Source organism: Quercus robur, chromosome 9, assembly GCF_932294415.1.
Source record: "Quercus robur chromosome 9, dhQueRobu3.1, whole genome shotgun sequence".
Lineage (NCBI taxonomy): Eukaryota > Viridiplantae > Streptophyta > Magnoliopsida > Fagales > Fagaceae > Quercus > Quercus robur.
In genome coordinates, this window is record NC_065542.1 from 54623116 (window position 1) to 54648391 (window position 25276).

The 25276-nt window shown below is 34.7% G+C and overlaps 2 protein-coding genes and 1 pseudogene across 21 annotated transcripts in view; 1 reads left to right on the forward strand and 2 right to left on the reverse strand.

Annotated features, from left to right (window-relative positions):
- Positions 1–5853, reverse strand: part of LOC126700106 (TMV resistance protein N-like) — a 74755-nt gene extending 68902 nt beyond the window's left edge. For 7 of the 19 annotated variants that reach the window (XM_050398114.1, XM_050398111.1, XM_050398113.1 and 4 more), the window contains exons 1-3: positions 3413–4177; positions 485–1583; positions 72–380 (exon numbers count right to left, since the gene is read on the reverse strand). In XM_050398114.1, the coding sequence (XP_050254071.1) occupies positions 72–380; positions 485–1583; positions 3413–3933 (1929 nt within the window). In that variant the 5' untranslated portion in view covers positions 3934–4177. Of the gene's footprint in view, positions 1–71; positions 381–484; positions 1773–3412 lie in introns of those variants that run through there. The other 12 variants (XM_050398106.1, XM_050398102.1, XM_050398104.1 and 9 more) reach the window with 7 other exon arrangements.
- Positions 5854–8247: 2394 nt separating this feature from the next.
- Positions 8248–12853, forward strand: LOC126701224 (uncharacterized; annotated as a pseudogene).
- Positions 12854–16351: 3498 nt separating this feature from the next.
- LOC126700122 (uncharacterized) lies at positions 16352–22919 on the reverse strand. 2 transcript variants are annotated; one of them, XM_050398142.1, is made up of 5 exons: positions 22760–22919; positions 22166–22194; positions 21433–21601; positions 20694–20862; positions 16352–17350 (listed from the first exon to the last, which is right to left on the reverse strand). In XM_050398142.1, the coding sequence occupies exons 1-5, from the start codon at positions 22793–22795 to the stop codon at positions 17337–17339; spliced, it is 417 nt and encodes a 138-aa protein (XP_050254099.1). In that variant the 5' UTR covers positions 22796–22919; the 3' UTR covers positions 16352–17336. The 2 variants fall into 2 exon arrangements, 1 of the variants encoding a protein (XP_050254099.1); XR_007647026.1 differs by lacking the exons at positions 22166–22194; positions 22760–22919 and having other exon boundaries at positions 16352–20547; positions 21433–21631.
- Between the last annotated feature and the right edge of the window lie 2357 nt (positions 22920–25276).

A 25276-nucleotide genomic window follows, 5' to 3' on the forward strand; every position in this document is an offset into this window, starting at 1 on the left:
AAAATTATTAGATAAACTCAAGTATTAATGAAAAGGAAGAAAATACACATTTGCTTGAGTGAAAATCCTACCATAATTCCTTTCCATAGGTGTTTGATGCAGCTGCAATGCATTCTGAGTTCAACAAGTTTGTTTGGTTCAAAACTAGTTGGCATGGATTTAAAAGGATATCCATGCCATTCCATAATGCGTAACTTGTCAGAAAGATAATTAAGACTTTTTGGAAGTTGCATAGTACCATTTATGAAGTCTTGTGGAAATTTCTCATTACCAATTTTGAGAAATCTCAAATTTTTCATCTTTGAGAAGGCTTCAGCATGCAAGTGTTCCATTTTTTGAATAGGATCTTCTAGCATTATGCCTTCAACTGCCTCGGTTCCCTAATAAATAAAAACAATGAATTTAGAATAATTCGAAAATTCTTAGAAAATTTTGTAGTAACATATATACTTTTTAAAGCTCAGGTTTATACTAGTTAACTTACAGAATTATTCTTCAATACATGAATGACATCCTTATAAATCCACAACCTACTACGTCCACCAGGATCTCTAGGGGACTCGCGACGAACGATTTCTTGACCCATATCTTGCAGCAAATCATGCATCCACAAAATTCCATGGCCCTCAATGGTTATTAGAGATTTGTCCATAAGAACACCAATATTGTAGTCTGAATAGTAACCAAAACTTTGCAGTACATCTCTTATGCAACCTATGTTCTCTCCTTTGAAAAAACACGCAATATCTAAAAATAATGCCTTTTGTGTATCCATTAACCCATCAAAACTTATTTGAAGTATATTCATAATATTTTCATCAAATTCTGCTTTTAGTTTATTTAGGGCACTTTTCCATTCATTCATTGTTTTATCAAACAACAAAGAACCTAAAACTTTAAGAGCTAAAGGAAGGCCTTTAGCATAATTCACAAAGTCCATAGACAAATTTACAAAATTTTCTTCAGGATGAGGTTTATGGAAAGCTTTCAAACTAAAAAGCTTCAAAGCATCATTGTCACTCAACCCCTTGGCTGTATATATATCATTCACACCACATCTTATCAATAAATGGCTATCTCTGCTTGTTAAAATGATTCTACTCCCCGGACCAAACCAATCATGTTTTCCTGCTAATGCTCCTAATTGTTCTTCTCCATCCACATCATCAAGAACAATAAAAACCTTCTTATTTTGTAGTGTACTTCTTATAACATTGATTCCCTCATAAATATTCGATATATTTTTTTCACTTTCCATGAGGGTCTTAGAAAGAAGTTGTTTTTGTAAAGAAACTAGACCATGATTTTTAGTTTCTTCTCTAACATTTGCAATAAACTTACCAACTTCAAAGTTACCTGAAATTCTTCTATAAATTTCTTGTGCAAGAGTTGTTTTGCCCATTCCACCCATCCCGCATATCCCAACAAAGTGAACATCACCCAACCCTTCACCTAAGTATGAACCCAACATTTCTTCCACACGTGAGTCCATTCCAACAAGGTCCTCACAAACACTTGAGAATTTATGATACAACTTAGTGCATATCCTTCCTATGATTTCTTGGATAACTTTTGATTCATACCTGCAAAGAAAATTGCAAAACAATAATTTTGATGAGGCAAAGCTAGCCACATTTCAAGATAAAACATTCAGCATATAATCATAATCTTAGATTCGTTCAGCCACATTGAGAATGCCTAATTAGATTTAGTCCTCTTTGTTTTACATTTCTTGAATGCTATTTTCAGCGCCCTTTTTTCATAAAAATAAAAAAATAAAATAAAACAATTGAAGTATTAACTGTATAATTCTACTGTTTCTCAAAAAAAAAAAAAAAAAAAAACTGTATAATTCTACTTTTCTCCTAACCACTTGCTTTGTACATTTTTACTTGCTTTTTTTTTTCTTCATATAAAAAAAATGTATTAACTTTAACTTTATAATTCTACTTTTCGCCTAACCACTTGCTTTTGATATTTTTACTTGCTTATCAAGACAATTCTACCAAAAACATAAAGCAGCAATTCGCATGAAAACATTACGGGTGGGCGGGTAGCTTATATAAAGCAAAGCTATGTAGACTCCATAAGTCACATGTAAAATGAGGATTACCAAATTTCGTGACTTTTTGCTCATATTGGGTAATTTAGGGACTACCATGCCAAACTATGCAAATCCAAAGCCCAATTTGAGATTATAATTTCCAAAGTTTGTAATATACATGGGACAAAGAAATTCATTGCAAGATGTGTTATGGGGGCAATTTTAGAAATATTAGGAGCCAAATTTGTTGTAAGGCCCAAATCTCTCTCTCTCTATTAATTTTTTATTCTTTCTTGTTACTTTAATTTTGGTTGCCGAATCATTGTGTTTTTTTTTAAACTCTATTTTGGGTTAATATGTTTTGGTATTGTATTTTTGAGTTCCCCATCACAAGTAGTCTTTCTTCCTTTTATATCTTTGGTTTGAGTTAATACTTAGTTATTTTGGAAGTGAGAGTTTGAATTTATATCAAAACATAATATTGGCTACATATTTGAATGTGCCTATCAATTATTTGAGTAATATTAAAAAGTAATTTTGTTATGAGTTATGATTATCATGATAATCTCCTTTAAGAGAATGAGGAATTTAAATAATTTATTTGAATCTTAAAATATTTAGTTGTACAGAAAAATAAAAATAAAAATAGACACTATAACATAATTTCAAAGAATATGGTTCAGCTCATAAAGGAATAATATTAATTAACCACACCAAAAATAATAGAATGATATATTGGTAGAGATAGAAAGATGAAAAATAATTTTAGAAATTGTTTAATTTTTGAGGAGAAAAAATTATTTTCAACAAATTTTAGAAAACATAATAATACATTATATAACAATTACAAAATAATTATCTATTCTTACACATCCATATATTTGTGACTTGTTATATTAAAAGAAGTAATACTACATTGAAATTAAAAGTAGGAAGGGGTGTTAGTCCCTATAAATAGAGTGGTGATGTAACTTTGTTGAGTGTGTGTAATAGTTAGAAGCAAAGTTTTGTCTTGTGAGAGAGACAATATTGAGATGAAAGGAGTAAAAACTATTTGTTCATGTAATCATGTCTTACCCCTTAGATAAAGTCTAGCATGTTAAATGAGGCCTCTCCCCCTAGCGTTTTGGAAAAAGTTGTAGAAAGTATATATGTTTAGTAATTGACAAATCGATTATATGCTTGAAGAAAGAGTTGTATCGCACAAAAGAAGGCACTTACAAAAGTTTCTCTAATTTGATTGGGCTAGAAAAAGTAAATAAAATTTGTCATGTTAATCTACGGGAAAGTCGGCAAAGTTTTAGCGTAGAAAATTATGATTTTGATATTAGTATGAACAAAATTACTCTAAAAAAAGACAAATTTTACCTATCATGCACATGCCATCCGGATATATGACCCACATCTTTCAAAGCAGCTTTCCATGCTTGCACATCTTCTGTGTTAACTTTGGTATCTTCCTCATGTTTAGCAAAGGCTTTAGCAAGATTACCACTCTGGTTTCTCACATCAGAGGGTTCCACATGATAAAAGACAGGCAAAATTGTCAATCTGGTCTTCTTCATGCATTCAACAATTTTTGCTAATTCAGTTAGGCACCACCTTGAAGAAGCATAGTTTGTTGAGAGAACGATGATAGCATACTTGGACTCTTCTATTGCTTTCAAGAGCTTTGGAGAAATATATTTCCCTCGCTCAGTTTTTTCATCATCCCAGAAGGTGTCAATACCCTTTCGTTTTAAAGCAGTGTAGAGATGATCTGTGAAATTCTTGCGGGTGTCAACACCGCAAAAACTGAGGAACACATCGTAGTTCCGTCGAGAGCAAGAAGAAGAAGAAGATGATGAAGAATTTGAAGAGGGAGAGGAGGAAGTTGCTTGAGTGGCCATTGAAGCAATTGGTAACTTACTAGCTTGTTAAGCGATATGTAGGAGCTATGAACATTTTTTTTGGTTGAAGACCAGCTATGAAATTTCCCACTTGCTTTTGTTTTTGTCTATCAAGTTGGCCATTTGAGAAATTATTAGTTCCTCCAGGAAGACCACTGATGTGGTCCTCTGGCTCCTGCCAGCCAATAAGAAAGTGCCACGTGACCATTTTTTCTGATTCAACTTCACATCAACACTTATCCAAATCCATTATCTTAACTCTTGTTAACAAAACCAAACCAAGGTTAAAACTCAGCTCCACTCACTTACAGCCATAACCCCAAAATCAAATCCATTATCTTAACTCTTGTTAACAAAACCAAACCAAGGTTAAAACTCAGCTCCACTCACTCACAGCCATAACCCCAAAATCAAAATAAAAATACAGTCCTCCTCTGATACGCCGATACCACTGCAAGAAAAAACCAGTGGTCCATAAAGTAGCTGTTTTACATCAGTGGTCCATAAACCAGTGGCCTTACATCTCTCGGAGGAACCAATAATTTCTCCATTTTACAGCATAAAGCCTGGCTGTTTCGTTCTTGTTCTGACCGTGCCGGGCAAGTTAAGTTAGTGACATTTCACATTTGTCACTGTCAACTTTTGTAGCTATTTTCACGTGGGCTCCATTTGTGCAGACTTCCATGTGCTTGCACAGGAAAATACCCGGAAGCTATCCAAAAAAAAAAGAAAACACTTACACATATGGAAGTGGCCGACAAGGGCCACTTTCACAATTGCACTCGCTCAAAATATCACAATTTATTATCGGAAATTTCCTGCACTACAGGTGTGCAGAGTTGCTGCAAACAGGATTAGATGCCAACAATCTATCTTCTCAAAAAAAAAAGATGGCAACAATCTACCGTGACACTTGTCCTAGTATAATGTGAAACGCACATGTTTAGATTTTAGTTAACTTTCTCCGTTAAAATTATAGCAGCACTCTCTCTCTCTCAAAATCCAAATTCACTTTCTTCTTCACCCATCAAGCCATCAGATCCCTTCTGTCTTTTCTTCACCTTCTTCGTCCATCCCTTCTCTCTCTTTGCCATCTCAAGCACGATAAATCTGCCTTCATCTCAAGAAGCTTTGAATTAGTTTCATTCATCTAAAAGTACATTAGTTTCAGTTTTAAATATTTTCTTGGCATCCAAACAGCAAGAATCCAAAATCCCCCAAAAAAAAAAGAAGCAAAATCCCCATAAAACCCAATTGATTTAGCACCATATCTAAACCCCGATTTCCAAAAAAATTGCACATACCGGAGCCAAAATCCTCACTGTGTACAGATCGGTACATTAATTTCAGTCTTGAATATTTTCTTGGCATCCAAACAGCAAGAATCGAAAATCCCAGAAAAAAAAAATCCCCAATGATTTAGCACCAGATCTAAACCCCGATTTCCAAAATATTTGCACATACCGGAGCCAAAATCCTCACTGTGCACAGATCAGATCTAAATCTTGGGAGGATTCCTTGTTGCATGTGGATCTTCGGTTTTAGCTTCTGAGATTGGCAGCAAGAGTTTTTTATTATGGGTTGAGGTGGCTGTGGATTCTGATGAGAGGAATGAAGGAGGAAGAGAGAGGAAGAAAGATGGATTGAGAGCCTGATGATTTCGAAGAGAGAGGAGAGCGAGTGATGGTTTTTTTTTTTTGGCTGAATGAGAATCATAGTTTCAGAGGAGAGATGGATGTTTGACGTTTGAGAGAGAGAAAACGTTGGTTAACGGACAATACAAACTAAAACTAACCATGTGCATTTCACATGATACTAGGACAAATGTCACTATAGATTATTGCCACCTAATCCTGTTTGCAGCCACTCCTCTACACAAGTGTGCAGGAAATCCTTGTCCTTTCTATATCTTCTTATGCTTCACTATTATTTCCTTTTTCTGTCTTTCTTTCTTCTTCTTTTGTTTTCTTTGTGCACATGGAGGTTTGCGCAAATAGAGCCCTAGTCCATGTCAAAAAAGCAAAGGTTGGTTTGACAATAAATAAATAAATAAAAGAATACGACAATTTATAATGGGGCGCAAAAGGGATATTTGTGACGCACAAATATTTTTTTTGCACCCCACTATAAATGGTCGCATTCTTTTATTTATTTATTGTCAAACCAACTTTTGCTTTTTTGACATGGACTTGGGCTCCATTTGCGCAAACCTCCATGTGCACAGGAAAATACCTGGAAGCTATCAAAAAAAAGGAAAACGGAAAATGCTAGGAAAGCACCTGGAAGGTAAGGGAAACTTGCACACGGAATCCAATACAAAATGCACTCACTCAATACCACAATTTATTAAAAATGAAAAATAATGCCACTTTGTAATCTGGGGATGCTTAATCGGACAATAATATCTTCATTTTTTAAAAACAATTATTAAAAATTATTAATAGATGTGATAATGAATAAGATTGATATTAGTTCAACAAGATAATAAATAAATATTATTATTATTATTATTTTTGTGATCGGTGATTTCTAAAATTTCTTCTTCTTCTTCTGTTTTCTTTGACCATCAAGCCTAACTTTAGCTGCTTTTTCCACGTGAGCTCCATATGTGCAGACCTCCATATGCATAAGAAAATACCTGGAAGCTATCAAAAAAACATAAAAATGGAAAACACTCAATTTTGTATGAGGAACCACATTCTCATCTTTCATTTTTTATAGAGTTTCGAAACTCTAATGCTCTTTCGAGTTAGTTTGTAAGGACTTAGCTTCTTTAATATATGCGTTTGTTTACCCAAAAAATAAAAAATTGCACACTCAATTTCAAGATTTCTTAAAATAATCTATGTGAGTTGTAGGAGAAAAAAAATGATAAGTTCATATAAAAAGTTGTTGATGGAGATCAAGGCACCACTTTGAAGGATCTCGTTCAAGTACCAATTGGGCCGGTTACGAGAGCACAAACAAAGAAGTTCAAGGATGTATTTAACGGACTTATTCAAGAGTTATGGGCTCAAGCAAATTCGTGGAAGCCCATTGAGCATGATCCATGTGGGCAACAATAAAACGTCACCTTGATTCAAGTTCTAGAAGGATCTATCAAGGCTAAGAATTGACAAGAAATATTTTGGGTCTATTCTAGAAGGATTGGGTTGCATGGCTATTCTAGGAGCCACTTTCTTTCCTTTTATGTTGTTTTTTTTTCTATATGACTCTAGGCGTCCAGCTTTTATTGCCTTATCTGTCTTGTGTGTTTTAGGAAGGTAAGGATTTCTTTCCTTGTTTTAAAGTGCATTTAATGCTTTTTAGGTCAAACTTTATTCCTGATATGGTTAGGTATCAATTAGGAGTTATTTTAGAATATATTTTCTTGTCTGTTAAGTTTTATGGAGCCCTTAAATAGTCATCTAAGTCTGTAAACATTTTTTCAGATATTATTGATAAAACTTGTGAGGTTTATTCTCTTTGGTTCTTTGAAGAACTACTTAAACTTATCGGGAATTCCCATGGCGTTCATCTCGACTTATCAAATGGAGTTTCCACCACCGTTTGTGGCGTCTTCCTTATACCGAGGTTCTTGTTTGTCATAAACAACGGGTCAAGGTCTCCCATTTGAATATGTCCATAGAACAATCTTGGGTTCCCTCTCGTTGTTGGGTCTCGTTATTCTTGACGGGGTTCACATCATTTGGTATCATAGCAGGTTTCTAGTTCAGGTTTGCCTATCCTTTAACATATTTATCTCTTCTTAGCCGAATTTCCTTTACCCTATCTGTTCAATCTTTGTTTGTCTTGTTGATGTCTAAACTATTGGTCTGGTCTCACATCTCTTAGTTATTTCGAAATCTTATTTCATTATTCTCAAAAGCTAGTTGTTGATCATAAAAAAAAATAAAATAAAAAATAAAATAAAAAAAAGAGAGAGAGACTCGAAGAAGAAGACAGAAAGGAGTTCGAACCAAAAAAAAAAATTCTATGCTTCCAAAATTCCAAAACTACCATATTCCTTCTAATTCTAATCTAAAAATTTCCATATTCCTTATGTTCAAATCTGAGATTCCTTGATTAGTTCTTGGTGAATTGTTGTTGGAAATTTTGAGTTGTTTGTTTAGTTTCAAAAGAACTGAAAGAGAATTATCGAATGGAAAAAGGCAAGAGTGGTGAGAACATTAGAGGGTAAAAGCCATATTATTTTGAGTGAAACACGAGTGGAGAGTGATCCACATTCTTGAGTGTAAACACGTAAGGGAGTGATTCATGAGGTTCCTTTTTTTTTTTTTTTTTTTTTCTTCTAATCTTTGTTTTGCAGCAATCATGTCTCACGATAATGGTAAGAGCATTGCCAAAGATGATACAAAATTGGCTAATATGGAAGTGTTTTTGGAGGCCATGATGAGTGAGATGAGGCGTGTGATGAAGATGGAGATGGCACAGGTTCACGAACGGATAGATCAGATGGAGAATAGACGTGAGGAGCAACCACAAAACGGTCGTAATTTGTGTCGAAGGGAAAGGGTTCCACCAAGGGAGGAGGATGAAGAGCGTTATGGGTCTGGTTTTGATGAAGAAGAAAATCGGGATTCCATTGTTAGCAATAGGAGACCTGGATGAAGATTTAGAGAAGCTAGGAATCGCGAAGATAACAACTTGGGTGGTATTAAGATGAAGATTCCATCCTTTCAAGGTAGGTCTGATCCTGAGACATATCTTGAGTGGGAGAAGAAGATGGAGTTCGTGTTTGATTGCCACAATTACTTCGAGACAAAGAAGGTAAAATTAGCCGTGATTGAATTTTCTAAATATGCTATTACTTAGTGGGATCAGCTTGTGATAAATAGGAGGCGGAATAGAGAACACCCAATACACACATGGGAGGAGATGAAAGTAGTGATGAGGAAGCGATTCGTTCCAAGTTACTACTACCAAGAGTTGTACAAAAAGCTACAAGGTCTTAGACAAGGGAGTCGAAGCGTAGAGGACTACTACAAGGAGATGGAGATTGTTATGATCCACGCTAATGTAGAGGAGGATCGGGAGGCTACAATGGCTAGATTTTTGCTTGGCTTAAACCGGGAGATCCATGATAAGGTAGAGATGCAGCATTATGTGGAATTGAAAGATATGGTGCATATGGCCATCAAAGTGGAACAACAACTCAAGAGTGGAAATGGGACACGTGCAGGCCATAACTCTAGTTCTACCTCTTGAAAATCGAGTCATGCTAAGCTGCTGGACAAGTCACAAACGCCCAAACTCGAGCCCAAGTCCTCGACCACCAGCCACATTTCTCAAGGTAAAACCAAAGCCTCTACCTCTAGGAATCGTGATATTAAATGTTTTGGATGTCAAGGCAGGGGCCACATAGCAAGTTAATGTCCAAACAAGCAAGTCATGGTGTTGCAAGCCAATAGTGAAATTGTGACCGATGATGAAGATTCCGAGACCGATGACATGCCGCCATTAGAGGATGTTTCCGAGGAGGAGTATTTAGCCCCTGGCGCATTGACATCGGTGACGAGGAGAGCATTGAGCTTGTAAGCAAAAGGAGTTGATGAAATACAGCGGGAGAACATCTTTCACACTAGGTGCTACGTTAAAAACAATGTATGTAGTGTGATTATTGATGGTGGTAGTTGTACTAATATTGCAAGCACAATTATGGTGGAGAAATTGGGATTGCTCATGGTAAAGCACCCTAGACCGTACAAGTTGCAATGGCTAAATGATAGTGGTGAGATCAGGGTGAACAAGCAAGTGTTAGTTGCATTTCGAATCGGTAAATAAGAAGATGAAGTGTTGTGTGATGTAGTACCGATGCAAGCGGGACACTTATTGCTAGGGCGTCCATGGCAGTTCAATAGGCAAGTGAAGCATGATGGTTTTACGAACAAGTACTCTTTTGTACTTAATCAACGATCAATCACTCTTGTACCATTGACATCGCAGCAAGTATACGAGGATCAAGTAAGATTACAAAAGGAGAGTGATCAAAAGAAAGAGAGTGAGCAAAAGAAAAAGAGTGAAAATCAGAGAGAGGCCGAGAAAAATGAGGGAGAAAAAGAAAATCAAAGTTCGGCCCTTGAGAGAAAATCAGAGAGAAAACAAAAGAATTTCTATGCAAAAGTGAGTGAGATTAAGCGAGCAATATTTTCAAATAAGCCGATGATTGTACTTTTGTACAAAGAGGCACTTTTAAACACTAACGAACTTGACCTTACTTTGCCTAATTCTATTGTTTCTCTTTTGCAGGAGTACGAGGATGTCTTCCCTGAGGAAGGTGCAACCATTCCAAACCGACCAACTTATAGGAGCAATCCTGAGGAGACAAAGGAGCTTTAACGGCAGGTAAGTGAATTGTTGGAGAAAGGGCACATGAGGGAGAGCATGAGCCTATGTGCAGTGCCGGTCTTACTTGTACCTAAGAAGGATGAGACGTCGAGAATGTGCGTTGATTACCGAGCCATCAACAACATAACGGTAAAGTATCGTCATCCTATCCTACACTTAGATGATATGTTAGATGAGCTGCATAGTTCTTGCATATTTTCTAAGATTGATTTAAAATGTGGTTATCATCAAATTAGGATAAAAGAAGGAGATGAATGGAAAACCGCCTTTAAAACAAAATATGGTTTGTATGAATGGTTAGTTATGCCTTTTGGTTTGACTAATGCTCCGAGCACCTTTATGAGACTTATAAACCATGTTTTACGTGCATTTATAGGCAGATTTGTTGTTGTCTATTTTGATGATATACTCATTTATAGCAAAAATATAGACAATCATGTAGTACATTTGAAATCTGTTTTAGATGTGTTAAGGAAAGAAAGGTTGTTTGCTAATTTAAAGAAGTGCACTTTTTTCACTGATAAGCTTGTATTTTTGGGATTCGTTGTTAGTGCACAAGGTATACAGGTTGATGAAGAGAAGGTACATGCAATCCAAGATTGGCCGAGCCCCACAAGTGTAGGTAATGTTCGTAGTTTTCATGGACTTGCTAGTTTCTACCGGCGGTTCATGAAGGACTTCAGTCGCTTAGCCACACCGCTTACCGAAGTGATCAAGAAGAATGTTGGATTTCAGTGGGGAGAAGAACAAGAGAAGACATTTCAATTAATTAAAGAGAAGCTGACTAACGCACCTTTGTTGTTTTTGCCTAACTTTTCTAAAACGTTTGAAATTGAATGTGATGCTTCAGGTATTGGTATAGGAGCCGTTCTTATGCAAGAAGGACGACCAATTGCTTACTTCAGTGAGAAACTCAGCGGGGCAGCCTTAAACTACCCAACTTATGACAATGAGTTGTATGCATTGGTTCAGGCTTTAGAGACGTGGCAGCACTACCTATGGCCTAAGGAGTTTGTGATTCACACCGATTATGAGTCCTTGAAACACTTGAAGGGCCAACATAAGCTAAACAGGAGGCATGCGCGATGGGTGGAGTTCATAGAGACGTTTCCATACGTCATTCGGTACAAGCAAGGTAAGGAGAATGTAGTCGTCGATGCACTTTCCTGCAGGTATGCCTTACTCTCTACACTTGATGCAAAATTGCTTGGTTTTGAACACATTAAAGAATTATATGCTGAAGACCACAAATTTTGTGAGGAATATCGAGCTTGTGAGAAGATCACCTCTGGTAAGTTCTTTAAGCTTGATGGATTCCTATTTCAAGAAAATAAGCTATGCATGCCTAATTGTTCTATGGGGGAGTTATTAGTGCAGAAATCACATGGTGAGGGGATTAATGGGACATTTTGGAGTTACAAAGACTTTAGCTATTTTACAGGAACACTTCTATTGGCCTCACATGAAACGAGATGTCGAACGGATTTGTGGTAGATGTGTCACATATAGACAAGCTAAATCCAAAGTACAGCCTAACGGTTTGTATACTCCTTTATCAATTCCTAGTGAGTCTTGGATTGATATTTCAATGGATTTTGTGTTAGGATTGCCTAGGACTAAACGTGAAAGAGATTCAATTTTTGTGGTCATTGATAGATTTTCTAAAATGGCACATTTTATTCCATGTCACAAAACGGATAACGCTTCACATGTTGCTAATTTGTTCTTTAGAGAGATTGTGAGATTACATGGCATGCCTAGGACAATTGTTTTGGATAGAGATGCTAAGTTCTTGAGCTATTTTTGGAAGACTTTGTGGTGTAAGCTAGGTACTAAGCTATTGTTTTTCACTACTTGTCATCCATAAACTGATGGTCAAACTAAAATAGTAAATAGGACTTTGTTTACTTTATTGAGGGCAATCATTAGAAAGAATATCAAAACATGGGAAGAATGTTTACCACATGTTGAGTTTGCATAGAATAGAGCTGTTCATTTTGCTACCAAATTTTCGCCATTTGAAATTGTGTATGAATTTAATCCTTTAACTCCATTGGATTTATCTCCTTTACCTTTGACGAAGCACGTTAATTTAGATGGCAAAAAGAAAGCTGATTTTGTGAAGTAGATTCATGAGAAAGCAAGACTCAACATTGAGCGAAGAATAGAGCAATATGCCACACAAGCCAACAAGGGACATTGCAAACTGGTTTTTAAACCCGAAGATTGGGTTTGGCTGCATATGAGAAAAGAAAGATTCCCGGCGAAAAGATGTTCCAAATTGCTCCCAAGAGGAGATGGTCCCTTCCAAGTCCTCGAGTGTATCAATGACAACACTTACAAGCTAGATTTACCTGGTAAGTACGATGTAAGTGCCATTTTTAATGTTACTGATTTGAGTCCTTTTGATGTAGGTGATGATTTGAGGGCAAATCCTTTTCAAGAGGAGGGGAATGATGGAGATCAAGGCACCGCTTCGAAGGATCTCGTTCAAGTACCAATTGGACCGGTTACGAGAGCATAAGTAAAGAAGTTCAATGATGTACTTAACGGACTCATCCAAGAGTTATGAGCTCAAGCAAATTCATGGAGGCCCATTGAGCATGATCCACGTGAGCAACAAAAAATCGTCACCTTGATTCAAGTTCTAGAAGGATCTGATCAAGGGTAAGAATTGACAAGAAATATTTTGGGTCTATTCTAGAAGGATCGGGTTGCATGGCTATTCTAGGCGCCACTTTCTTTCCTTTTATGTTGTTTTTTTTTTTTTTCTATATGACTCTAGGCGTCCAGCCTTTATTGCCTTATATGTCTTGTGTGTTTTAGGAAGGTAAGGATTTCTTTCCTTGTTTTTAGGTGCATTTAATGCTTTTTAGGTCCAGTTTTATTCCTGATATGGTTAGGTATCAATTAGGAGTTATTTTAGAATATATTTTCTTGTCTGTCAAGTTTTATGGAGCCCTTAAATAGTCATCTAAGTCTGTAAATGTTTTTTCAGATATTATTGATAAAACTTGTGAGGTTTATTCTCTTTGGTTTTTTGAAGAACTACTCGAACTTATCGGGAATTCTTGTGGCATTCATCTTGACTTATCAAACAGAATTTCCACCACCGTTTATGGCGTCTTCCTTATACCGAGGTTCTTGTTTGTCATAAACAACGGGTCGAGGTCTCCCATTTGAATCTATCCATAGAACGATTTTGGGTTCCTTTTCGTTATTGGGTCTCGTTATTCTTGACGAGATTCACATTAGTTGTGAACAGAACATCTTCGCCCTACCATTTTTAATCAACTACTTAATCATGTTATAAAATTGAGTATACAATTGAATATATTCGTGGATTAATATGAATGAATTACTTGTGAATTTTGATCCCTCCACCTTATTGTGCCCATTCAAAATACAAGTTATTTCAGGATGATATAAAAAAAAAAAAAAATGGATTACATATGAATTTTGGTCATTCACATTGTAGCTATAATTTCTTCAATATAAAATTCTACAGTTGAATACAAGTAAGTAATCTGCTTAGTCTTTACGATGAGTCTCCCCCCCTCTCTCATTGTAAAATTACACATGACCATTTATAAAGATAATGGTGATGGCAATTGGGCCGGGAGTAGATGCAATTATGCTACAATGCCAATATGGGGGGTGGTTTTAATATGATAAGTATTGTGTAGAAAAGACAACATATTAAACTATATTAAGGAGAATTTAATTATATTCATTGAAGTAGTTTTCCTATATATTTCCAATAATTGTACCCTTAATTTTAGGACAATTCACACACACACACACACATGCTGTTGTATTTTAGGCCCTTCCATGTCCAAGTCCTATATTTAAAATATTTGCCTTATTACTTGTTGATATTGTATCAAATTGGTATCCAATGTCCATGACACAAGTAGGAAGACATTATCTAGTGTTTATATTCGAACATTTTTGTTTGTCCATGCTCTATGTATCCATTAAGTGCCAATTAAGTTCAAAATGTTGTTATAACACACTAAACTAGTCATTGTGGAGACATTTGAAAAAAATTATTTAATTAATCTACGTCAGTATTAGTTTTTTCTTAATTACTCTTTCATATCTTTTACCAGCCTCTCTCTCTCTCTCTCTCTCTCTCTCTCTCCATTGCCAAATTGTTTTTCTCATTTCTCCTTTCTCATGTTAAGGTCCAAACAAGTTTTGAAATATTCACATGTGAGTACCGTAGTTGGTTAAGTAGTGAAGTTCCACATTGAATAATCATAATAAGAGTGAATGATTAATATGACATAATTGGACCTAAACTCTTTGGCTTAAGATTTTAGGTTAAATGATGTCCTAATATGTTATGTTATCTTATGGATCAATTGGAGTCTCCCCAACAACGAGCAACTTAAAAACCTATTAAACACATTGAAGAATGTGAAGCATGGGGACTCAAGATGCAATGTGAAGCGTGGAGACTCAAGATGCAACATTAATTAGCACTCATGCATAGAAAGTTTTGATGTGGCCCACAAAAGCTATATTCTTACTCTAATTGAGTGATTGCTTTAAAGTTAATAGTTTATAGTTCCATTTTGGTTGGGAAATTGTCTCAACATCCAATTGTGAGCTGGAAAGTTAATTGGATTTCCTAGTTGAAGAAGGAAAAATTAAATTGATTATTTTCGGGTTGTCTTGATGTGGAAGACAAGGCTATTCCCTGAAATGAGATTTTTGCTTAAGAGTTAATGCAAGGGGAGAAACAACAAAATTTGGGTGTTGTTGACAACAAATTTTGTAAAGCACACAAATTAATGAGAATTTGTGAGACTTTGATTAATTTTGCAAAGTGAAAGCAAAAAAGAAAGAGAACTCGCAATGTGCATAGTAGTGAGGATAGAATAAGGTTTTGTGGTATGTGCAGTCAAAAAGAAAAATAGTGTGAGGGATAAAAAAAAGTGAGATTCTTCTTTAGTTATGAGACATACATAAGGTTGATAAATATGAAATTTTATAATTGATTTTACAATTCTAAATTTTATTTGGAGTATTTCTTGTGGTTTTTTACCTTTAAGGAGAAATGGTTTTTTCACGTAAATTCTTGCGTTTGTGTGTGATTGGTATTTTGTCTTGGTAATTTTGATGATAATATTGAGTAATTGATTAAAATTGTTAATTGATTGTCTTAATTTCCTAAGTACTTCCTAAAATTTATGCTACAAAAAAGGCCTTTTCTTCTTCCTCTTCCTCTTCTACTCTTTTTATTTTTAAGCTTTGCTTACTTTTATGTTTCCTTTTAGCAATCCAAGTCAAAAAGACCTATCTTTTCTTTCTTGAAAAAATGCATGTCATTACTTGAAAATTTCTAAAGGTTGGATAAAACTTCTTGTTCTTTCTTTTAAAAATTTGCTAAAAAGCATAATTTTAGGAAAAATTTGCGAAATAGCACTTGACCAAACTTACTTAGTTATGTAGTTCTTTTTTGGAACTCAAGTTTGGTAAAGTGAAACTCAAGTTTGTCAAACTCGAGTTCCAAGTGAAACTCAAGTTTACCAATCTCTAGTTCCCCCAAAAAAAAAAAAAAAAAAAAAAAAAAAAATGCTACATAACTAAATAAGTTTGACCTGGTGCTTTTTTCCTAAATATTTCCTAAGATTATGCTATTTGGCAAAAAAGGCCTTTTCTTCTTCCTCTTCTTCTCTTTTTATTTTTAGGCTTTACTTACTTTTATGTTTCCTTTTAGCGGTCCAAGTAAAAAAGACCTGCCTTTATTTGATGTCCACCACCGACCCTTCCCCAATCCCCACCCTTAAAAGAAAAGAAGAAAGTGGGATGAAGGTGCTAATGTGTGAAGACAATGATAGATGCAACCATCAAACATATTAAAAAATTATAGCGTTAAGTGTCTGGTCTAGGTGCTTCTCCTTACTCCTTAAGGCTTAGAGACTGAAAGATTGTTGCATTCTTGCATCCACACACACCAAAAAAAAAAAAAAAAATGGTCTCGTTATTTATTTTTGTGTGTGTGTAAGTGTGGATAATTCAGGAATTTTTGATGATATGAAACAAAACAATACAAAAACACTTGAAACACTAAGACTTAAACTATTCCACCACAAGGGCATCTACCCTGACATAAACTCCCTACTCAAGATAAAAACAGTGTTGACATTATTCCAACCCAGTTCTACACAATCTAACACAAAGACACGAGTCTTCAAACTGAACTACAACATCATACTGAATTTGCTGCTAATCAGACCCAATATCTTGCTTTTGCAAACAAACCAATCACAAACCTAGAAACTAGCAAACTTTTAGGCAGAAGTCATGAAGGATGGACTGAAGTATACCCCTATTAGAATGGAGAACTTGTTTAGGATAGAGTTGCAGCCACTTCATTTAAACATCATTCTAAACTTGACATCTTTTCTCACACTCTTCGCTATACTTTCCTCTGTTTTGATTTCTTCTTCATGAACTCTTGAGTTACACAGAGACCATATTGATAGACAGTAGCCCAAACCACTCTGCATAAGGAACTTCTGAGGCTCATTCATTTGATACGGGCAAACCCACATGGGTGCCTATTTGGCCCAAGCGCATGGCCATTGCCAATAATAGGCATTTCTAAGATTACCAGAAGTATTAGTAGTACAACATTTAATCATATTTCATTCTGACACTCCTTCTACCCAAGTATCCTATGTACTTTCTGCCTACTTGGCTGAAATTTCATCAGCAAATGTCACAAAACTAAAGCTGTTTGATAAGTTTTTCTTTCATCCTGAAGCAAAGTGTATCATGATATTAGTTTTCTAAGAAGCCAACAACATATGCGCAAAACCCAAAAAGGATGTGATAAATGCTAATGTATAACATCTACATACAGCATACACAATTACAGTAAAAAATAGATTTCCATGATGTGCAAATAGCATTGTTAAACAACCATGCAAAACATAGTAATTGCCGATGTAGAACAAGGTCAGGAAGTAGCACCAATTCCCAACTATTGAAATTGGTCACACCACTCTTTGTTTCATGGCAAAGTACAGAATTCTAGTTATCTATAATATGTGGCCTGCGATACATGTAAAATAAGAGTTCTTAATTGAAATATTAAAAGTAAGCAAGAGTGACAGTTTTATGCTATTTAATTTATGAATTACTTGAGAAGGAATAATGGAGACCTGTAATTCACTTTTATTAAAAAAAAAAATTTACAATATAATTGGCACATTAGACTTTAAAACATTAAATTCATCTAGCATGTTAGCAGCCTTGTGAAGAACCAAATGCAAGTTATATTGAAACTAGTTGTCCATTCAATGAGAAGCACATTCAAGAACACAACTGTTAGTATTTATAGCCTATCCATAGCCATGGTTTTGAAACCTGGATTGTTCAACGAACCGTAAAAGGAAGAGGTTCAAGGTTTTTAAGGTTTGATCGAGTTCCGACTAAGGGTGGACCGTAATGATGTCATAATTAATTTAATAATTAATTAATATGAAATTAAATAAAATAACTATGAAAATGTTAACAATCTTAACAAAAACAGTGTTTAAAGATGTTAAAAGTATATCTTGATTAAAGATTAGATGATATTTCTCATAATTTACTTCAAAGATTAAATAAATATCCCCATATTATTTAAAATATTCAATTCAATTTGCAATATACTAATATAATTAGTCAAAACTAATGCATTTAAAGCTTATTTCATTCATTCGTACCACACACAATTGAAACTATAAGTTACATTACATCGTATTATATTTATATACATTCAAAGGCCTTAAAAAAAAGAAGGATTAATTTCCCAACAACAAATGTCTTAGGGAAATCAATCCAAAGGAACAAGAAGGTTCAAATGCAAACCTGTATTAATCTAAAAAAATGCAAACCAAAGGTGGGTTTACATACAAAATATTATGTTGTGTGAGGCTCTTCCACTATCTTTGTGGAAATTCAGAATTAACATGTGGAAGAATCTTGATGTTAATTCATATAGAAAGTGAATCACATACCTGTATTTGACCTTTATTCCCAGCAGTGATATTTGAGATTGTCCAACAAGCTTTTTTCTTGATTTTTTTTTTTTTTTTTTTTTTTTTTTTTGATTTTGTGTAAGAATTTGATAGAAAACAAGAGAGCAGTTGGTTGTCAATTACAAACTGGAAAATACATAGCAAAGTTACTTTGTTGCCATGTATAGGGAAGAAACACAACACTTTCATTCAAAAAGTATACATGAGAGATAGAGAGAGAGGGCAATATGGCCTGTTTATTAATTAATATGGTCTTTCCAATACATGCTTATCAAAGAAAAAAATTTATTTTCATGCTTATCCTAGTTCAACTACAGGAATCTAAAATACAATGGCATGTATAGGCAACAGAGCAAGTCTCCACCATTATCACAGATCACATATTCAAAGTAATACTAAAAAGTGGAGACACAATTATGCAGAGCAAAGGGCCAAAAATAAAAAAAGGCTACTCTTTTCTAGATTACAGGTGCTATGCATATGGGTGGAGAACCAGCAAAAACTGTACAGAGCCTAAAGTATCGGTATGTTCATCATTTGAAGGGACAGCTTAATAGTCAAAGAAAGGGAGTAGTTGCAGCTCTTCTCTAAAAATTCATATTATATTTTATCAAGAGAGAGAGGGAAACAGGGCAAGCAACTTTCAAAAGGAAGTTCAGAAAAATCTACTATAGAATTATAAGAGGTTAATAGAAAGAAAGTTACAAAACCCATATCAAATCCTATCCAAAGCTCAGAAAAAGAAAATCAAATGATAAACACTAAATAGCACTTGACATATAAATTCTGGATTTCCATAAAGAAAACATATTTGTCCACATTTGATTAGAGTGGATATTATTTTTTTACATGATTTGTAAACTATCTTGCAGATGTTATTAAGTCACATATAAATAAATATGGAATCTGTGAACTATTAGAAAAGAAGATATGAGGGTTTTGTCCACAGATCTACCAGGCCTTACTTTCTTCCTCGAGACTTCTTTCAAAATTTTTCATTCCATTATTTATTTATTCAATTTTAAATTAAAAAAGCCAAAAAAACTGAAAGGAACGAATTTAAAGAGTACCCAGTTGGGCACTTCACAATTCCCATTATTTCATTCGTATTTATTAGAGGCACAGAGAGAGAGAGATGAGAGACTCATGACACTTCTGAACAAATTGCAAATGAACAACTAATCAAGCCATTCTATATGCCATATCTTGCCACATATATTTTCCAACCAGTAACAACAATAACACAAGAATTATTATAATTCTTAAAAGGCAATAGAAGAATATTTAATGGAACAATAAGTTAATAGTCTTTTGTACATTGTAAGCATATACCTTCATAGATGACTGTAAAGATAAAAAAAAAAAAAATTTCCCATTGCTATCAAGATATGAATTATAGGTTTCTCTATTTAGAATTCAATCCCCATTTAATTTCCAACATTTAATAGCCATTGTGATTACATAACCTTGGATTTAATAGTTTTAACTTGAAAATGCATAATTATGTACACAATACAAACACTAAATTTCCAACAACTACATCTCAACCTCAAACAAGACAAACTTTATACCTAAACACATATTCTTCAACTATTAAAGAAATAGCTCAAAGAGGTGACGGAACAAAAAAACCACAATCAGAAGCAAAAAGTCATTAATATAGCAAAGCTTTGCATAGGTTTACTGCTATAATACCATGAAATAGGTGAAAGCTAGAAAACAAAACTCACATTCATTAATATAGCAAAGCTTTGCATTGCAGACAGACCCCCCAGCCTGAGGCTCCACCTTGTTTGTCCTCTCAACCTGCTGACTGAACAACATCACAACCTTCTTCTCCATCTCTCAAAACCACTCAGGTACAACAAATTCACAACCTAAAATTCAAGAAAGCTCTCAGCCTACTCCCACTTCTACTCAATTTCCATATCTCACAACCACTCAGGTACAAGGTACAACCAACTCGTACTACAAATTCATAACCTAAAATTCAAGAAAGCTCTCAGCCTACTCTCACTTCTACTCATTCTCCATCTCTCATAGCCACTCAGGTCCAACCAACAGGTCCAACGAATTCACAACCTACAGTTCAAGAAACCTCTCAGCCTACTCCCACTTCTACTCAAACCCCATCATCTGTATCCGAGGAAGAACCAAAGCCAGTAGTTGTGTCTCAGGCATCATCACAAGCACCTCAACCAAAGGCATAACCTTAACCTATACACACCTACAACCTCAGCCGAGCCAAAGAACACATCACTTCATTATAGTGCAATGTACCAGCCATATAAACTACAAATATTTTCTCAAACTTAAATACTGTAGCAGAAACTGAATTAGATTACAAAACCAACATGATAGATAGTAGCTTACCTGCTGATCCGGAGCCATTGCAGGGGAGAGGATGACGAATATGCTCTTCTGGGGCTTCCTTATCAAGTGGCCCAGCTCGTGTATAAGGAGTACAGCAGTGTGTTTGTTTGTCCCCAAATAAACAATTATATTCTCCTCCAAAGCTTTCTGGCCTAGCTCCAACTGGTACCTTCAGAAAACATATATACAAAACAACATAACCCACAATAAGCTCCTCCTATTTTCTTGGGAAAAAAATGCATTTTATGTGAAGGCAAGAAATTTCCAGCAAAGCCAATCACAACTGGCTTGCTTGAGCTGTGCTTATGTGTTCTGGAAACAAAACTATTAAACTCCAGCATTTTGTCACTAGTCCAGTTTCTATGAGAAATATAGAATAAGGAAAAAAAAATAAAAATAAATGTTTCAAAGGGAACCCAGAAAGTGGAGAACTCAAGAACTAAGTCTGGCACCACTATTTCAGCCCATATTAGTCAAGATGAGATTGAATTCAAAAGCTTTGTACCCTTTCAGCGAAATAGAGAAATAGTCACATACAAGAAACAAGTGTTAAAAAAGGCAAACTAAATGAACAAAATAATAGAGGTTTTTGCCGAGTAATTTAATAAAGATGGTTCTGATTTGCAATAACACAATAAAATTGATAGAAGATAATCCATCCCAAACCAAAAAGTGAAACTTTCACAGCTTTCTAATCAACCAAACTGAACAAAATCAACAAAAAATTCATAACCTCCACCTCCAAGCGTGGACCTTTCGGTTGAAATGTAACCTCAATTTGGGTGAATCCATTAGCATCCATTTGATACAATTCTTCTTTCCCGGGGCTTCTGAAGTCTGTAGAGGGAATATTTTCCAGGCAAAGCTGATGCGAATCAATATTACCAAATTGCTCGGATAAACGAAGGCTTGTTTCAGGAGGTTTTGAGCAGACTAACCTCCTTCAGCCTTTCTATTTTGTAAGTTAGACAACGTTTGAAACAATTTTAGAAAATAGCATCTCGAGTTTTAAAAAATCGAGATCCACTTAAAAAACTCGACCTTCAAAGACTCGCGTTCTGAGTGGGAAAATGCCACATAGATCTCGAGTCTTTAAGACTCGAGTTTTATGCAAAAAATTTCACCTATAGTGGCGTTTTTAAGCCTTACAGTGACGTTTTAAATCCCTATAGCGGCGTTTTTCTACAAAAAATTTTTGTAAGTACCAGGTTTAGGGTGCCCTATAGTGGCGTTTTTAATCCCTATAGTGACGTTTTAAAGCCATATAGCGGCGTTTTTTGCAATTTATGGAAATCGAGTCTCTAAAACTCGATTTTCAGGGCAATTTTTTTTCTTCAAATCGAGACTTAAAAACTCGAGTTCCATCTGGAACTCAAGTTTTAGATACTCGAGATGTTATTTTTCAAAATTGTTTTGAAATATGACAATTAACTAAATTTTTTAATATTTATTGTTATTTTAAAAAAAAATTCCTTGTTTCAGTGAGTTCGTCTTTGTTGATTGTAATGGAAGATTTTTTTTTCTAAATAACAATAAATATTAAAAAATTTAGTTAATTGTCACGTTTCAAAACAATTTTGAAAACTAGCATCTCGAGTGTCTAAAACTCGAGTTCCAAGATAGAACTCGAGTTTTTAAGTCTCGATTTGCAAGTGGATTAGTTGCAAGTTGGAAAAAAATCAAGCTGAAAATCGAGTTTTAAAGACTCGATATCCATAAATTGAATAAAAACGCCGCTATAGGTCTATAAAACGTCACTATAGGGCTTAAAAACGCCACTATAGGACTCCTTAAACCTGTACTTATAAAATTTTTTTTGCAGGAAAACGTCGCTATAGGGTTTTAAAACGTCACTGTAAGTCTTAAAAACGCCACCATAGGTTAAATTTTTTTTGCATGAAACTCGAGTTTAAAAGACTCGAAATCTAAAGCGAGTCTTTCAGACTCGAGTTCTAATATGGATCTCGAGTTTCTAAAACTCGAGATGCTACTTTCCTATAATGTTTCAAACGTTGCCTAACTAACTATTTTGAATGGTTGAAGAAATCTGATATGCACAATACCTCTGTAATGGAACACCAAATCATATGATATGCGTACATATCATAAGTCTAATGTAAATCCAATTCAGTCAAAGACCGTAAGTCTAGTAAAGGAAAACTTTAGGAGCTTATTAATTGATTTAGATGATAGGGCCACACATCTACAAAGAGATAATAATACTGAATTTTTTTTTTTTTTAAGAGATAATTATAATATATTATTAATTTTACTGTTTGAACTCTTTCCTCTCTATATCTCTAAACACTTTATCTTTATGTGAGAAAGTATAGGTTGTTTTTGAAACTCCAACTCAACATCCATACAGTGTTTCTAAGTCCAATAATAAATTGACACAAGTATTAAAAATGACAGTTCAGCATACTAAGGTCACTTAAAATGAAGAGACAAAAATGCCCCTAAAATTTTCAAAACCCCGCCATTAACAACATGCATTTTCCCTTTTTGCAAAATAAAAATTCTCTCTATCTCTGCTCTGTCTCCTCCAAGCCTCCACAGTCGTTGCCTAGCATTGTTGCCGGAGCTATGTTGCCGAACATCACTAGTTCCGACAAGACAGGCCTTTGTCTGGTTGGAAAACCCCCAAAATCATCTCTCATTTTCGTTGCTTCCAATCCCCAACTCCCAAAGCTTTCTCCCTTCATCCAACACCTGATGTCACAAGAAGGTTTTCTTCTCTCTTTTTCTAATTATTTTTCACATTTTAAAAATTTTTTTTCTTGCCGAAAATAAAAGGGTATCTTTTTATGATGTTGGATATGGCACCATAATCTCACCTTAGAAGGGTCTTATTTTTATAACCAATTCTTACTTGAAATGGTTTTGTTCTGTTATGGGATGAGAACACTTGATGTTGCAAGATCTGTATGATGATGGATTTGGTTTTGGTCTGTTGTGGGGTGAGATTTGGGTTTTTTTGTTTCGGGAAGAGATGATTCTGATGGCGTTGGGTTTTGGAATTGTGAGTTAGGAGTTTATTAGCTATCATTCCTTGCTTTAGTTTGTATCTCTATTTTATTATCAATCTCTATAAACTTTACATGGGATTGGGCTGCCTAGATTAATATTGATGGTTCCTTGCAGCTAATGTATGATTCTACTCATGTTGTGAGTTTGGGGTTTATTAACTATCTTTCCTTGTTTTAGTTTGTATCCAATTTTATTATCAATATCTATAAAATTAAATGGGATTGTGCTGCTTAGATTAATATTGATGGTTCCTTGCAGCTAATGTACAATGCTACTCATGTTGGTTGCCAAATTGAATTAAGATCATATATTGCTAGCAGTGTACGTTGTTACTTGAATATAGTTCATATTGCTTTTTTTTTTTTTTTTTTTTGATAGGAAGTTCATATTGCTTTAGCTATAAGTAAGGAGGAATTTGGTCCATTTTACGATGCTTTGATTGTGTGTAATTTGTTGGCCAAGACCAACCTCCCTTGCTTTTGTGTTCATGCTCTCGTTAAATCATGCATATAACATGCTTGATAAATTGCCCCAATAATTGAGTTGAGTAAAAAACATACTGTTATGCATTTTAAATTGCTGGCTACGAACATAAGTTGATTCTATGTTGGGCTATATCTTTTTTATTGTAGAGTATATCAAAACCTATAGGTGCTACCGTAATGTTTAGTATACATTATAATTTTGTTAAAATGATGGCGATGTTTGATTAGTATATATCTTATATATTATATTTTTATGTTTCTTTGAACCATGTTAGAGAACTGCTGTTATGTTTCCTTGGATATTTTTAATTCTACCCCATTGAATAGTTAGATAATTGAGGTGATGCAGTCTCTTATTATTTGAGCCCCATAAGATAAATAATATGTGTTATAGGAATGAGAATTTGTATTGCCTAGGCATTAATTGGGTTTTGAGTTTTGGTAAGTTCTTGGTATTATAGAAATATCTGTTTATCTTTTTTAAACTAGAGTAATGGTCTTGATGATCAGTTACATAGTTAAATAGTTATTTGAGTTCAATTTTTTAAGTTCTATTGATTATAATGTGTTACCTGTTGGTAGGGAAAGAAAGTTCCAAGCTTCACCAGGAAGAGAGTTGGGAGGCTTGAATTAGGGAGGGCATTCTCTGTTGGTCTAAACAGAATAATATGCTGACTACAAGAATGCATGCAAAAGATTGATAATGATAAAGTTGATCAAGATAAGTTAGTTGTACACCACAAGGAGGAGAAAAAGTTGAGGACTGCATTGTTGTTATAGTGGATTGCATTTGTAATTATTGTGACTCCTATGATTTGGTGCAATGGGGCTAGAGTGGAGCACAAAAAGATTTTGCCAAAATTTAGCTAATTTGGATCGAATGTATTGCCATTTTAATGTTATTGTTATGATTTGTAATGTACTTTGTCATCCATCTAATGGACTGTCTCTTTTGAAAGATTAAAATAAATAAATAAACACGGCACTATGTTCCTAAAATCTCACATTGTACTTTTTGGAGGAATTATAATATTGATTTATTCGAGAATTCCAATTGCTGAGACAATT